General features: G+C 37.2%; 1 protein-coding gene across 2 annotated transcripts; it reads right to left on the minus strand.

The window, feature by feature from the left end:
* Window positions 1-922: 922 nt before the first annotated feature.
* Window positions 923-15,099, minus strand: DPH7 (diphthamide biosynthesis 7). Of its 2 annotated transcripts, XM_051976861.1 has the most exons (10): window positions 14,984-15,099; window positions 14,393-14,649; window positions 12,708-12,850; window positions 10,680-10,767; window positions 4,035-4,129; window positions 3,422-3,594; window positions 2,989-3,061; window positions 2,704-2,769; window positions 2,224-2,396; window positions 923-1,555 (listed from the first exon to the last, which is right to left on the minus strand). In XM_051976861.1, the coding sequence occupies exons 2-10, from the start codon at window positions 14,639-14,641 to the stop codon at window positions 1,083-1,085; spliced, it is 1,533 nt and encodes a 510-aa protein (XP_051832821.1). In that variant the 5' UTR covers window positions 14,642-14,649; window positions 14,984-15,099; the 3' UTR covers window positions 923-1,082. The 2 variants fall into 2 exon arrangements, with proteins under 2 accessions (XP_051832821.1, XP_051832823.1); XM_051976863.1 differs by lacking the exon at window positions 14,984-15,099 and having other exon boundaries at window positions 14,393-14,969.
* Window positions 15,100-15,165: the final 66 nt, after the last annotated feature.

The following is a 15,165-nucleotide window of genomic DNA, read 5'->3' on the forward strand; positions in this document are numbered from 1 at the left end:
TCATTTGCTTCTGTGTGCTGTGTTCTTAATTTGTTCCACTAATCAATTTCTCTTTCTTAACCAGTACCAGAGAATAATTGAGTTGAATAAGCATAATATAGAGTTAAATGCCTGTATTTATATAATTTAAACTAGCTTTGGAGATTATAAGGGACTAATAGACTCTTAGTCATGGCACCCACAGATTCTGGTTTGGCTATTTAACCAAAGACAACCTTCTACTTAAAGAGTACAAAAACAATTCAAAGAAATGGGAAATGTTCTCATTTCCCATATCCAACCTTACCCCACCTGAAGTAAAAGATGGGCAAAAATGCCAAATCTACTTACCCACACTAGTAAACAAGTTTGGAGGCCAGTCAGAATCTATTATGATGTAATTACAAAATTTTGTTTTTAAGGTGTTTTCCTGAGGAAAACCTTTCATTTTAAAAAGTATACAACTTGAGCAAAAGTAATTGAAATAAACATATCTTATTTCCTACTAACATTTCATCATTACTGAGGCACACTTTAAAACAGTTCTTTGCAAAAGAACTTATGTTCATTTTTCTCTAGAATCAGGCATTTAATCTCATGCAGCCAGAAGCAGCAGCCAATTGTGCCAGGATATACAATTTCCACTTCATGCTCTCTGCTATGAAGATGGCTAAGCAAAGAATTTGTCTTAATATTTGATAGTGATCAGAGGTAAAAATTTTAGGCACCCAAATTTTAGGTACCCAAAAGCAATCAGTATGAAATATCGTTCAAAGCAGATTTTCCTAGGCAAATATGAATAACAACTACCCCAATTTTAAGGATTATATTTAAAGAAAGAAACCATCTCTTTAGCTTGCATAAATCTAGCAGTAGATATTCATTAAAAGAAGCTATTAGCTTCCTCATAACTATACATGGCTATTCAAAAAGTGGCTGCACATTATATACAATCAGAGAAACTTTATTTTATAAAGTTAAACAGGTTTGAACATCACAAGAAATAATAAAATCCATATACAATTCACTCAGAATGAAGAAGATTAATTTCAGATTAATTTGTGAAAACGTTTGTACTTTTTAAGTCCCAATTTGAAAACTAGTCACAGTAATTTAGGCTTTAATTGATCTGTTTCCCACTTCCAGAGGTGAAGGGCATGATCATAAAAGGAACATGTGGCTAAAAGGTTGACAACAGTTTTTCTTTTAGCTGGTTCTTTAGTCGCAAAAGTCAATCCTTCTAACCTACCAGACGAAGGATCACTTTCTTTAGTAATCATTGGAACATAAATGTCTGCTATCTCTGCTACAGTCTCCTGAGATCTGTTATAATGACCTAGTGATTTGCTGGCTAGTATTTCAGAAGACTTTCCAATCGATAGAAAGGCCGTATTCATACTCAAAGATATATCTGCTTTCTCGATCTTTAAGTTGCTCTGATCATCAGAAGGTGAAAGAGTCTGTTGTTGAGTTTGTTTACTAGGGTTTAGACAAAGTCTGGACCAATCAGCTCCATATGCCAATGAACTGTGTAATGTATAGGACACAGGGATGGAGGACCCCTCCTTCCTCTTCTCTAAGAATAAATAAGGCAAAAAACAAGTTTCATATTTCCGTGTTCATCAACACGGTTATTAACTATCACCAGCTAATAATGTTCTTTTCCCATCAATTCCTCCAAAATGACTATCAAGAACATTGAGGAAACTCAGTTACAAGTATAAGCAGAAGTAGCATGGTTAAGAACTTAGATATAAGTCTTTAAAAGTTGATGAGAAAAATAATAGGAAACTTGTAAGAGGTAAAATAGTCATGAATTGCTAAAAGGAATGTAGTAAAGATAGCAAATTTATCAGTAGTTAGTGAATCCCTTAACTACTATTGCTTTAGGGGAGCAACTACACGCTGGAACCCAATTCTTTACAGCAATTTGTAAGCTCAAGCTTGTACAAGAACATGCTTTGGATGTCAGTTAATTCTATAGCCATACTGATGCTGGTGTCCTGGAAAGGCTGAGTATGCCAGCAGCTGCCTGAGGACTCCTTTTTGGTCCCACAGAAATGAAATACAGACTAGCTGGTATCTTCTTTACCATAACAAAGGGGTTGGAAGGAACAATTGCCCTGGGATAAGGAAGCTTTTCTCCTGATCACTGGCTTTAGGGAAAGGGCCTTAATATAAATATATTATAAATATAAAACAGGCCAAAGCCAACCCTAGCCATGAGTTCCTGATGTAACTCACCCAAAGGCTTCTGACAATTGAGGATCTTAAAGCCACTGTGCATGCACGCTGCCAGAAGTAGGTGAGGATACACAGGGTGCCACTTCAGTCTCCACACGCCTCCTTTTACATAAGTATCATCAAATGGCTGCTTCATGTTACGGATGTCCCATAAAAGAATGTGCTCATCGTAACTGAAACCAATGAATCACAGCAAAAATGGTCAGAATAAATCACGCTCAAATTACCACCAGCAATAATACAAAAGACATCTTGGGGAGGGGGGTGGGGGGAAGGAAGAAAAGTCCTCCAAAGAGAGGGAACAATTCCCATAATCTTTCTCAACCCCATTATGGAAAAGGGACTCCCTTCTAAACTAAAGCACCTCAAATTAGTATAGTTCTGGGCTAGGAGCTGGCTTAGAAGAATCCAACAAAATACCAAAAACTCAAATGGAGAAAAAAGGAAGAAGGGAAGGAACCAAATTTAAGGAGGACTCACCTTCCTGTGGCCAGAATATTCTCCTTGTGGGGATTGCTCTGGATACTGCACACACCCATTAAATGTCTACAATAAGAGATTATGAGATAGCAGGAAGCAAAAATGAGTAAACTATGTGCAGATAGCAGTAAAAAATAAAAAACAAAGAAAACGAAGTGGGGCGGGGGGAGGGGTGGGGAGGGTAAGAAAAGTAAAATTAATGGATGATCCTGAATGCAAGTTTGATTACAAGGGTTCCTATCACAAGCTTGCATTCTCTGACCAGCTGGAACCACAGGAGTGTACCTTTTATTAGTAAACACAGGCTTATTCAGCTGTTTCCTGGTGTCCCAGCCTTTCAGAAGCCCATCATCTCCACCTGTAGGAAAACAGAAACATCTATCCACAACAGCATTCATTGCAAGAAAAGTTTAGCTACTTCTCAGAAGGTTGACTAATTCCAAAGAATAATTCTGATTACAACCCTCACCTACAATCTTAACGACTCCATGGAACAATAGAAAAGAGGCCACTATTTTTTCTCTTTTTTCCCTTATATACTTCCCCCTCCTTTCACTACTCTTCTCTCTGAGAAAGTAAACTATGAACAAAAGTTGATTAACCAAGTGCAATTCAAAGAATTTAATGTTGCACTCACAGTCATATGGTCAAAACTGCCCTAAAATGCCTGAAGATCTGATGCCAAGAGAAGTGATGGTCTTTTATCAAAAATTCTAACCTGAATAGACTGTGTTTGTTTGCCAGTAATTGAAGGCAGCAATCCAGGCTTCAAAGTCGTGGGCCTTCCAATCCGACAGACTATGTATCAAAGGCTCCGAATGATCCACAGCAAGGAAGTGGAGGTACCCCTTTGAGTCACTACTAATGATTCTTAGAGGCTGACCAGTGACTCTAGAGAAGCAAGTCAATAAGAAAAGTGAGTTGAAGTCTGTTTGCTGATTTGACCCCACCAGCCCCTTACCATCTCAAGTTTAGGATACCATAAGAAGTATCACAGGAAAAATTCCAGTCCTTAAATATGATTATCTTTAAACGTACCATATATTAATTTTACTTCTTTACAAAGAATAAGCCTCAGCTGGCTGAGATTAATTTTAGTATTTGGGAAAGGCTTCAGTTTCCACTTAAGATTACAAAAAGCAATAAATATTAATTTTTCCAATAAAAGATCATCATATCATCACTGTTATCCATTTAAATAGCAATGATGTCACAATCCAAGACTTGTGGGACCAAAAAGAGTAGTAAACATGGTAAAGTATCTTTGGCATTCACTTATTTAAGAATAAGAATTGATCCTCAATGGAGTGAAATGAGTCCCAGCAATTTACCTCATGGTTTGTCCTGCTGACCAGTCTAGAGATAATGCAATACAATGTTGTCCCAGGGCTTTCTTAAAAACTGGGTGTAATGTGTAATTGTTGTTCTATTAGAGGCAAAAAAAAAAAAAAAAATCTATCAAGGGGAAGCATGAACTTAAAGTAATGTCACAATCCCAAACTGCTGTTAATCTAGGAAAGCAAATCTTCCAATGTACTAAAAAGTCAAATACTGACCTACACTTCTCCAAGTTTTCATTCCTGCATGCTATGTCAGAGGAAAAATAACTGCTCTCTGTCTCTTAAGGGCCCCTTTTCAGCCACAGTGATCTTTGTCACTGTGATGAAACAGGCCTAGGCCAGTTCCCAATGAAGGAGGCACTACAGACACCTTCATCACCATCACCACCAATAGGGGAGCCAATATACCCTGAAGGAAATAAGAGTTTTTCAAAACTCAAAATGTCCAAGATGATTAAAGTGCTGCCCAATATAATAAAAACTTATTAATTTACCCAAGCTGAATGTGATTAGTAGAAGAAATATCAACCTAATATCAATCTCATAAAATATGAGTAATAGACCATTTTCTCAAAGTAATGCAATTTCAAGTATTTTGGCACAGTTGTAAGAACCCTGAATTTAGAGAGGCAACCTGGGTTCAAAACTCAGCTCTGTCATTTATTTCATATGTGACCTCAGGCATAGTCACATATGAAATGAGAAGATTGGATGAGATGACCTACACCATCCTGAATATGTTAACATTTAGGTTGTGCTTTGAAATTTGCAAAGAACTTCAAAATATCACTTGTATTCACAATTACTATATGAATTAAGTACTAGTATCATATCTATTCTGCTATGAGAAAAAAGACTTAGAAAATTCAGCTTGAATCATATCATATAAGTGTATGGAAGACAAGAATCAATTAATCAAGCATTTATTATTACTATGTGCTTAATAGGCATTATACTAAGTTCTGCAAGCATAAATTTTTTTAAATAATTGAAACCACCTTTACTTTTCTCAGAATGTACATTCTATCAGAGGAGACAAAATATACATACATAAGTATATACAGAATAAATGTAAACTATAAACTAGGTACTTATGGAAGAATACTGGAAAATAGAGAAATCAAGAAAGTTTTTCTTGAAGTAATACTTGAGCTGCTTTTATGAAGGGGATAGTTTGAAGAACATGAGGGATTCTATGAAAGCAATGTGAGGTGAAACTTAAGTGCATTCCAGAACTGAGGGAAAGCCAATGTAGATGGAATGCCATGTGTGAAGAAGAGAAAAAGAGACCAGTTTGGTTAGTTTTAGGACTGAGGGAAAGGGGTCAGGTTTAGAAGCTGAAAAGAAAGAACTAAGGTCTCTCCTAACTCCAAGTCCAAAGTACCTTCCAACATATTAGAAGTTCTTCACCTTCTTTGTCATAGATTTGTCAATCTGGCGAAAGCTTTGTACTTCTCAAAGTTATTGTAGCCTATATTCACAAGTGAAGGAAATGCTAAATTTTGATTAAAGATTGGTACAAATAAAGATGTAATTTTCCCCCCTCCAAGTCCACAGACTCTTGAAATTTATCCATATACTCCTGAGGATTCCAGGTTAAGAACCCCTAGGCTATATCCATTTGTAAATATTCACTTCAAAATTTCAATAATCTAATATTTCATTAACATAGACTGTGATCTGTCCATGCTTGTGCAAACTATCTTCATAAGTTGCTCTGGCTAAAGAAATAAATAAGCTGATGGCCAATATTTTGGTAATGATCCTCTCTAAACTTAGCTAAATACCCTTTGATCCAGCATTGTCTCTGCTGGATCTGTATCCCAAACAGATAAATAAAAGAGGAAAAAGGACCCATATATATAAATGTTTGTGGCAGCCCTTTTTGTAGTAGCAAGGAACTGGAAATTGAGTTATACTCCTCAGTAGGGAATTGGCTGAATAAGTTTGATATATGAATGTAATGGAATATTATTTTCCTATAAGAAACGATTACTAGGTCCAAAGAAGAACTGGTACTCCTAACTGAACACCAAATAGATAATTTTGATTATATTAAGTCAAAAAGTTTTTGTATAAACAAAATTAATGCAGACAAGATTAGAAGGGAAGCAATAAACTGGGAAAACCTTTTTACATTCAAAGGTTTTCATAAAGGCCTCCTTTTCTAAAATATAATTGACTCAAATTTTATAAGTATTCAAGCCATTCTCCAACTGATAAATGGTCAAAGGATATGAAAGACAATTTTCAGATGAACAAATTAAAACCATTTCTAATCATATGAAAAGGTGCTCTAAATCACTATTGATCAAAGAAAGGCAAATTAAGACAACTCTGATATACTCATTAGATTGGCTAAGATGACAGGAAAAGATAGCAATGAATTTTGAAGGAGCAGTGGGAAAACTGGGACACTAATACATTGTTAGTGGAGTTGTGAATGAATGTATCCAACCATTCTGGAGAACAATTTGAAACTATGCTCAAAAAGTTATCAAACTGTACATACTCTTTGATCCAGCAGTGTTTCTACTGGGCTTATATCCCAAAGAGATCTTAAAGGAGAGAAAGGGACCCATATGTGCAAAAATGTTTGTGGCAGCCCTTTTTGTAGTGTCTAGAAACTGGAAACTGAATGGATGCCCATCAATTGGAGAATGGCTGAATAAGTTATGGTGTATGAATGATATGGAATATTATTGTTCTGTAAGAAACGAGCAGGAGGATGATTTTAGAGAAGCCTGGAGAGACTTACATGAACTGATGCTGAGTGAACTGGGCAGAATCAGAACATTGTACATAGCAAGATTATGTGATGATTAACTTTGATACTTCTCAGCAATACACTGATCCAGGACAATTACAACAGTTTTGGTATAGAAATGCCGTCTGTATCCAGAGAACTATAAAGACTGAATGCAATACTATTTTCACCTTTTTTTGTTTGTCTTATTTGCTTTTTTTTCTCTTGGTTTTTCCTTTTTGTTCTGATTTTTCTTTAACAACATGACTAATATGAAAATGTTAAAAATGAATTGCACATGTATAATCTCTATTAGATCGCTTGCTGTATTGGGGAGTACAGACATATGGAAGGGGGGAAAAAAAATTTGGAACTCATGATCTTACAAAAATAAATGTTGAGAGGAGGCAGAGCCAAGATGGCAGAGTAAAAGCAGGTACGCACCCAACCTCATTCCCAAGCCACTCCAAATTTCTTTATATAATGACTCTAAGCAAATTTTAGAGCATCAGAACACCTTCCCCCCCCCAAAAAAAAATGGAGAATATTTTCAGCCCAAGACAACTTAGAGGAACAGCAGGAAAGATCTGTGGTACTAGGGCGGGAGTCCAGAACAACCTTAATCCTATGCCAGTAAGCAGGAATGGGTCCTAGGGACCTCTGAATCAGCGTAGGTTTCTAGACCTCTCAGCCCAGAGACAACCATAGATTACTTAGAAAGCCAGCAGAAAAGGTCTGTGACAACAGAGTGGGAGTCCAGTGCACAATCCTAGCTTAGGCCCAGTCCCAGCACCACCAAAGCAGTACTCTGTTGCTTAAATACACTCAATTTTACAGCTACAATGGGATGAGAACACTCTACAGTTCCAGGGAAGGAAAGAGGGTTTATGGTCAGGTCCTTATAAGAATCTCTGAAAACAACTGCACAAAATCTCCTCCACCTTAGAAACTGAAAAGCCAAGTAATACACTAGGAAAACAAGCAGACAACTGAAAAAGTTTCTAACCATAGAAAGTTACTATGGTGACAAGGAACATACACTCAGAAGAAGATGACAAACAAACTACATCTAAAGTTTCCATAAAAAAACAAGAATTGAGTTCAGGTCATGGAAAAGCTCGACAGGGATTTTGAAAATCAAGGATCCTCAAGATAAGAGGAAAAATTAGGAAAAGAATTGAGAGTGGTACAAAAGAAAATACAAAAAAGATGAAAAGAAAAATGCCTTAAGAATCAAAATTAGTCATATGGGAAAGGAGATGCAAAAGCTCATTGAGGAAAATATTAGAAAAGAGCAAATGGAAGCTAATAATTTTATGAGAAATCCAAAATACAATAAGCAAAATAAAAAATAAAAAAAAAGAAAGAAAAAATACCAAAATAAAAAAAAAAAGTGAAATATTCCACTGAAAAAACAACTGACCTGGAAAACAGATCCAGAAGATAATTTTAAAATTATTGGTTTACTTTAAAGTCATGATCAAAAAAAATCAAATCAATTAAAAAAAAAAAAAAAAGAGCCTGGACATCATCATCTTTCAAGAAATTATCAAGGAAAACTATCCTGATATTCTAGAACCAGAGGGTAAAATAGAAATTGAAACAATCTACCAATCACCTCCTGAAAGAGAATCCAAACTGAAAACTCTCAGAAATATTACAGCCAAAAGCTGAAACTCCCAGGTCAAGGAGAAAATATTGCAAACACCCAGAAATTCAAGAGTCACAATCAGGATAACTAAGTTTTAGCAGCTTTTTCATTAAAGGACTGGAGGGCTTAGAATATGATATTCTGGAGAGCAATGGAGGTAGGATTACAACCCAAAATCACCCACTGAGAAAAACTGAGTATAATCCTTCAAGGGAAAATCTAATGAAACAGCAGATTTCCAAGCATTCATAATGAAAAGATCAGCGCTAAATGGAAAATCTGTTATTCAACTGGGAAATGAATGTGAACTATTTGCATTTTTGTTTTTCTTCCCAGGTTATTTCTACCTTCTGAATCCAATTCTCCCTGTGCAACAAGAGAACTGTTTGGTTCTGCAAACATATATTGTATCTAGGATATACTGCAACATATCTAACATATATAGGACTGCTTGCCATCTAGGGGAGGGGGTGGAGGGAGGGAGAGGAAAAATTGGAACAGAAGTGAGTGCAAGGGATAATGTTGTAAAAAAAATTACGCTGGCATGGATTCTGTCAATATAAAGTTATTATAAAATAAAATAAAATATATAATAAAAAGAAAGAAAAAGAAAGAAAATCTGTTGTTCAAATATAAAACCCAGGAGAAGCCTAAGGAGGTAATCAGGAAAGTGATATCATAAGGAACTTAATAAAGTTTACCTGCTTACATTCCTACATGAGAGGATGATACTTGTAACTCATTAGAATCTTCTCATTATTACAGCAATTTGAAGAAGTATATATTGACAGAATGCACAGGTATAAAGTTGTATGTGAAGATAATACCTTTTTTTAAAAACAATTTAATTAAGGGGTGAGAGAGGAATGTACCGGAAGAAAGAGAAAGGGAGAAGTGAAATGGTGTAAATTATTGCCATTTTTAAAAAAAGAGGCAAAAAAAACTTTATTAATAATAGAGAGAAAGAGGGTGAAGATAGAGGGAGTGAGTGAATTTATTCTCATCAGAACTGGCTCAAAGAGGAAATAACAAACACTCAATGTGGTATAGAAATCTATCTTACTCTACAGGAAAATAACAGGGGAATGAGGTACAAGAAGCAGGGGAGGGTGATAAAAGAGGGCATATTGGAAGAGGGGAGGGATCAGTAGCAAAAGACTTTTAAGGAGGAACAGGGTGAAAGAAGAGAATAGAATAAGAGAAATACAATTGGCAATAGTAACTGTAAGAAGAATTTTGAAGTAAGTTTCTCTGATAAGGCCCCATTTGTCAAACATAGAGGAAATCAAATCAAATTTATGAAAAATAAATATATAGCCCAATTGATAAGTGAGCAAAAGATATTATCTATACCCAAAGTACTATAAATTCATGCATATCCATTGACCTAACAATACAACTACTAGGCATAAATACCAAAAGAGATTAAAAAAGAAAGAAAGAAAGAAAGAAAATGACCTATATGTACCAAAAATATTTATAGTAGCTCTTGGGGATGGCTGAATAAATTATGTGAAATTGAGGGGGATGCCCATCAATTGGGGAATGGTTAAATAAATTGTGATAGAATATTATTGTTTTATGAGAAATGATGATCAGAAAAAAAACTGGAAATTCCTTCATGAACTCAAGCAAAGTGAAATGGACTATATCCAAAGTAACAGCAATATTTTAGGATCATCAGCTGTAAATGACTTTGCTGTTCTCAGCAGTACAATTATCCACCATTACTCTGCAGGATTTATGATGAAAAATCCTATCCATATCCAGAAAAGTAATACTGCCAGAAATACCTTGGCTCAAATTTAAGATAGGGTAGGTAAAAATATCTTTGGCAAAAAGGGGGAAAAGTTCAAGATTTGATTTGGGTAAGTACCTTGGTTGGAATCCCAGACCTACTACTTTTAATCTCTTCTGTAAAATTAAGTTAGATTACATAACATTTAAGCTTCCTTCCAATAATAAACATTATTTTGATAATATGTTCTCAGTCAATAGATACAAAATATACAACTACTATTAAGGGGAGAGGAATGGGAATCTGAACATTTTTTATATTAGAAATGTGCCCTCATATTTGGGGAAAAAAAAAAAAGAATCTTTCTTAACCCTCCCTCCTCCTTTTGTAAACTTAATAAGCATAATTCGTACCTTATTTCCTCAAAGCACTTAAGAGAGTACTTGTCTTTAGTCTTTTCACAAATACAGCACATAAGCCTAAGTTTTCCCAGTGACTAACCTTTAATTCCATCAACTTAAGCAACTCTATGCATCCTTTAGCATCTGCCAATCCCAGGAAAGCCTGGCCAGCAATTGGAATAGGGCACCTGGAGAAAGAGGAAATACCAACCTTAAATCACATCTAGAAAGGATGAATCTAGTATAAACATGAAAGGTAGAACAGAAAATGGTGCAGGCTGTCCCATTTAAACACAAGGCCAAAGTTGGGTCAGTGTCTATAATTCAGCTCCCAAGGAAAGGGTCTATTTCTCTTAACAAGAAGCAAAGGTAAAAATAGTCACTTGTATCACTTGTAAAAAGCCAAGAAACTTGAGAATAAAACCTATCTTAGATGCCATCTAGTGAACAAGGTTGGAATCTGCACAACAGAGAAAGACAAAAATCCTAGCTAGATTATCCCTCCACATTCACCACACCTCTAATTGTTCACAGGAATTCCACTTTTCCCTTGCCTTGAGAAACTGGAATTGTGCCATACAACAAGCATTTATTAAGCATTTATAATGTGTCAGGCATTGTGCTAGAAAAGCAAAAACAGTCTGACCTCAAGAACCGCAGGAGTCTAATAGGGAAGACAACATACTAACAACCATGTATATGACAGACATATATATATGTATAGGGTAAACAAGAGGTGATCTTAGGGAGAAGACATTAGCATTAAGGGGAAATTAAGAAAAGTTTCTTACAGAAGACAGGATTTAAGGGAAGACTTGGAGAAAGTCAGGGCATCCAGGAAGTAGAGATGAAGAGGAAGAACATTCCAGACACCAGGGGACAGCCAGTGAAAATACTTGGAGTCAGAAGATGGAGTGTCTCATTGAGGAACAAACAGCAAGTGTCACTGTATCAATAAATATGTGGAGGAACAAAACACTTTTGAGGAGGCACAGGGTGAAAGGAGAGAGAGAATAGAAGAGGGGAAATATAATTGGCAATAGTAACTGTAAAAAGAATTTTGAACTAAGTTTCTCTGATAAGGTCTGGATCTACTATTTTTAATCTCATCTGTAAAATTAAGTTAGATTAAACAACATTTAAGGTCCCTTCCAATAATAATGAGGAGGAGAGTAAGGTAAACAAAGACTGGAAATTTAGGAAGGGAATATGTAAAAAAGGGCTTTAAAAGCTCAAAAGACAATTTAATTCTTGTTTCTGTTGGTAATCAAGATGTTGTGGTAATCCTTGAGAGGAGGGAAAAATCTATATCCCATATCTATAATTTGGGAGGATCACTTTGATAGCTGATTGAAGTAAGGCATGGGGAAGCACTAGAGCCAACCAAAAGGCTACTATGATAATGCAATCATGAAATAATAAGGGCCTGTACCATGTAACATTTATCAAATGCTTACTCTCTGCCAAGCCTTGTGCTAGGCAGTGAAGATAACAAAGGAGGGCAAAAGGCAGAACCTGTTCTTGAGAAGTTATCATCAGACAACATGCAAATAACTATGTACAGACAAGATATAGAGGATAAACTGAAGATAATCAATAGAAAGAAAGCAGTGGCATTAACGGGGACAAAGAAAGATTTCTTGAAGGGACTTTAGCTAAGACTTGAAGGAAATCAGGAAAGACAGGAGAGATAAGAAAAAAGAGTGTGCTGCTAGACATGGGGAAGTCAGTGAAAATGGAGAACACATAAAAATGCATATATAAAGACTGTCCCAGAGTGGTAGTAGTGGCAAAAATAAGAAGGGGACATGTAAGAGATGTTTCCAAGTTAGAACTCATAAGACTTCACAACAGATTGGTGAATTAGGGTAAGAGAGTGAGAAGTCAAGAATGATACCTAGGAGCCTGAGTGACTGGGAGGACTGTGGTGTCCTGAACTGTAACAGAAAAGTTAGGAAAGGGGAAGGATTTTGGAGGAAAGATAAGTTTAGTTTGAGACAGGCTAAGTTTAAGATATCCAATAGGCAGCTGACGATAACAACATTGGAGGGCAGGTAAGAAGTTATAAGAGTTGTACGGCTCCTGATGTTCCCCAAAACAACTCTGGATCCCTTCAAATTTTATGTACCATTTCATATCCAGAATAGCATCACAGTCTTTCCTCTGGACTTCAGTAAGGGGGTTTTCAGAAGCATCCGTATTGAAACTATACAAGTAAAGACGACCCAGACGGATATAAGGATCCATACTTTCATCTGTGTTCGATGCACACTATAAAAAAGACAGAAAAGAACTTTTACTTATCCCTAACAGATGTGACATATACAGAACTGGGGGAAAAGGGGAAAGAGGGGAAGTCAAGAGAGAGAGAGGAAGTAAAAGAGAATTTTCCAGGATTTCAAAGTTGATAAGAAATAGAAAATAAAGAAGCCAATATTCTTTACCTTAACAACTCAACAACAATATTCTATACCATAACCTACCTCTCTAGGCAAGGAGTTTTTACTTCTTATGCATGCAGTTAGAAGCATAAGAATTTCCATGCTGGGTTAAATCTATGGCACAACCAATCTAGGATTTGGTCTGGCAGTCTCAAAAAAAAAAAAAAAATCCCCAAAAGAATCCTATGTGTTACATTGTTTTTAATTCCTTTTCATTTGGGGAATGGGGTAAAGGGGGAAAAAAATGCTTAAAACAATGTAGCGTTTTTCCCACCACATATTGAAATTCCCAAAATGCCATGAGAATTAATCAAAATAAAATGAAAAAGAACAAAGGACATTTAGCCCACAGCAAACTCAGGTGGAACATCAACAGCAACCCAAATATTTTAAAGTTTTTCACATGGAAGAATTATTTTTAATGTTCATCTTGAATGTAATACTAAAAAACAATTCTAAAAGAGTACAATTGTTCTTACTTCAATCTCAAAAGCTTTCCTTCAAATTAACTACTACCATTCATGAACTTATTCAGACTATTTTATGTTCTTTACATTCCAATGTAGTATATTATATTTAGATAAATTATAAAATTTTAGAAACTTTGCTACTTTGGATTTTCAAGATATGACCTTGCATTTTTGATGCATGTGGCACAGTGGAATGGGCATGTGACTTGAAGTGAGGATAGGCCTGAATTCAAATCTTGCTTCGAGAAACTTACTGGCTTTCGTGATACTGGGCAAACCACTCAATTTCTGCTTACCTCAGTTCCCTTATCTTAAAGTGGGTATAATAATATCATCTATCTCCCGGGTTGTGGAGAGAAATCAAATGAGTTAACATATGCAAATCTACATAAATTCTAACTTATTGTTAACAAATTTACTTATATCCTCTCCATTACCTTTATGATCTAATAGAACTGAGTTTGTTGGCCCTCATGCCTACATGCTCACAAAGACTAAAAAAAAAAGCTTCGGGGCAGCTAGGTGGCACAGTGGTTGAAGCACCAGCCCTGAAGTCAGGAGGACCCGAGTTCAAATTTGATCTCGGACACTAGATATTTCCTAGTTGTGTGACCCTGGGCAAGTCACTTGACCCCGACTACTTTAGCAAAAAAAAAAAAAAAAAGACTAAAGCTTCTCTGCTCTCAAACTGCTGCCCACCGTTCTGTAATCACTTCAGCTTTCCTGCTCTGAGACTCACAGAAATAATTCTACAAAGTAAAACTCTGGGCTGTTATCCTCTAGTTAGGCATCAGTCCTGGACGCCTGGGAGACGGAAGCCAGGAGGGCTCATGGAAGCACCAAAGTGGCAGATGACAGGCGGACCACCTCTCCCCAGAGCTCCGACCCGGCAGACCTCCTACCTTGCTCTCCGCCTTATTAGTTTTGGCCTTTGCCTCTGAGAAGGTGGAATTCTGGGCCTCAGACTCTGATATCTGCAGCTGGTAGGTGCCGCAGGCCAGCAGGTTATTCATGTCCTTCAACGGGCACCATTCCACCGTGTCCGGGCTGTACTCCGTGTCAATCACCTGAACCGTCTCGACTGATGTCACCTGCTCCCGTTCATGAACCGGGACGTTGGATTTCTGGGTCTCCAGGTCTAGGAAATCCATGCTGGGGCCTGAAGACCAAGAGGGAATGTGGGGTCAGAGGGAAAGGCCCGCCAGCAAACGTCACAGGCCAGAGGGTACCTGGAGCAAGAAAGGCTACACCATGAATGGGCCGGGTAAAGCCAGGAGGGGCGGGGCTAGATGAATAACGAGCGGGACAGAGTTTGGGAGGGTGGGACTAGACCCAGAAAAGCGTCCTAGAGACTGGAGAGGCGGGGCTAGAACCGGAGGGGGTGGGAATAGAGGGCGCAGAACTAGAACCAAAAGGGTGGGGCTGGGCCAGGGGATGATACTCAAACACTGTTTCAGGGATCAGAAAGGTTGGGTCGGTGGGGAACCACTTACAGAACGCGGAAAGGTCTTAGGTCGCAAGGACTCAGCCCCTCCTCCAACATCAAATCTTACGTTGGTGACTCTCACAGCCGTCTCCACGCGTGGCTGCTACCTTCTTCAATGACTACTTCCGGGGCGCAGGAAACTGGACTTCCTTGATCGGGGGGGGGGGGGGGGGGGGGTCTATCTGATTC

This window comes from Antechinus flavipes, chromosome 2 (assembly GCF_016432865.1).
Source record: "Antechinus flavipes isolate AdamAnt ecotype Samford, QLD, Australia chromosome 2, AdamAnt_v2, whole genome shotgun sequence".
Taxonomy (NCBI): Eukaryota; Metazoa; Chordata; class Mammalia; order Dasyuromorphia; family Dasyuridae; genus Antechinus; species Antechinus flavipes.

Coding starts and splice junctions, on each gene's coding strand:
- DPH7 (XM_051976861.1), bottom strand. CDS start 14,641: ATGGATTTCCTAGACCTGGAGACCCAGAAATCCAACGTCCCGGTTCAT. Junction 4,130..10,679: donor TTAAGTTGATGGAATTAAAG/GTTAGTCACTGG, acceptor TGCCTCTAATAG/AACAACAATTACACATTACA. Junction 2,397..2,703: donor AATATTCTGGCCACAGGAAG/GTGAGTCCTCCT, acceptor CATTGGTTTCAG/TTACGATGAGCACATTCTTT.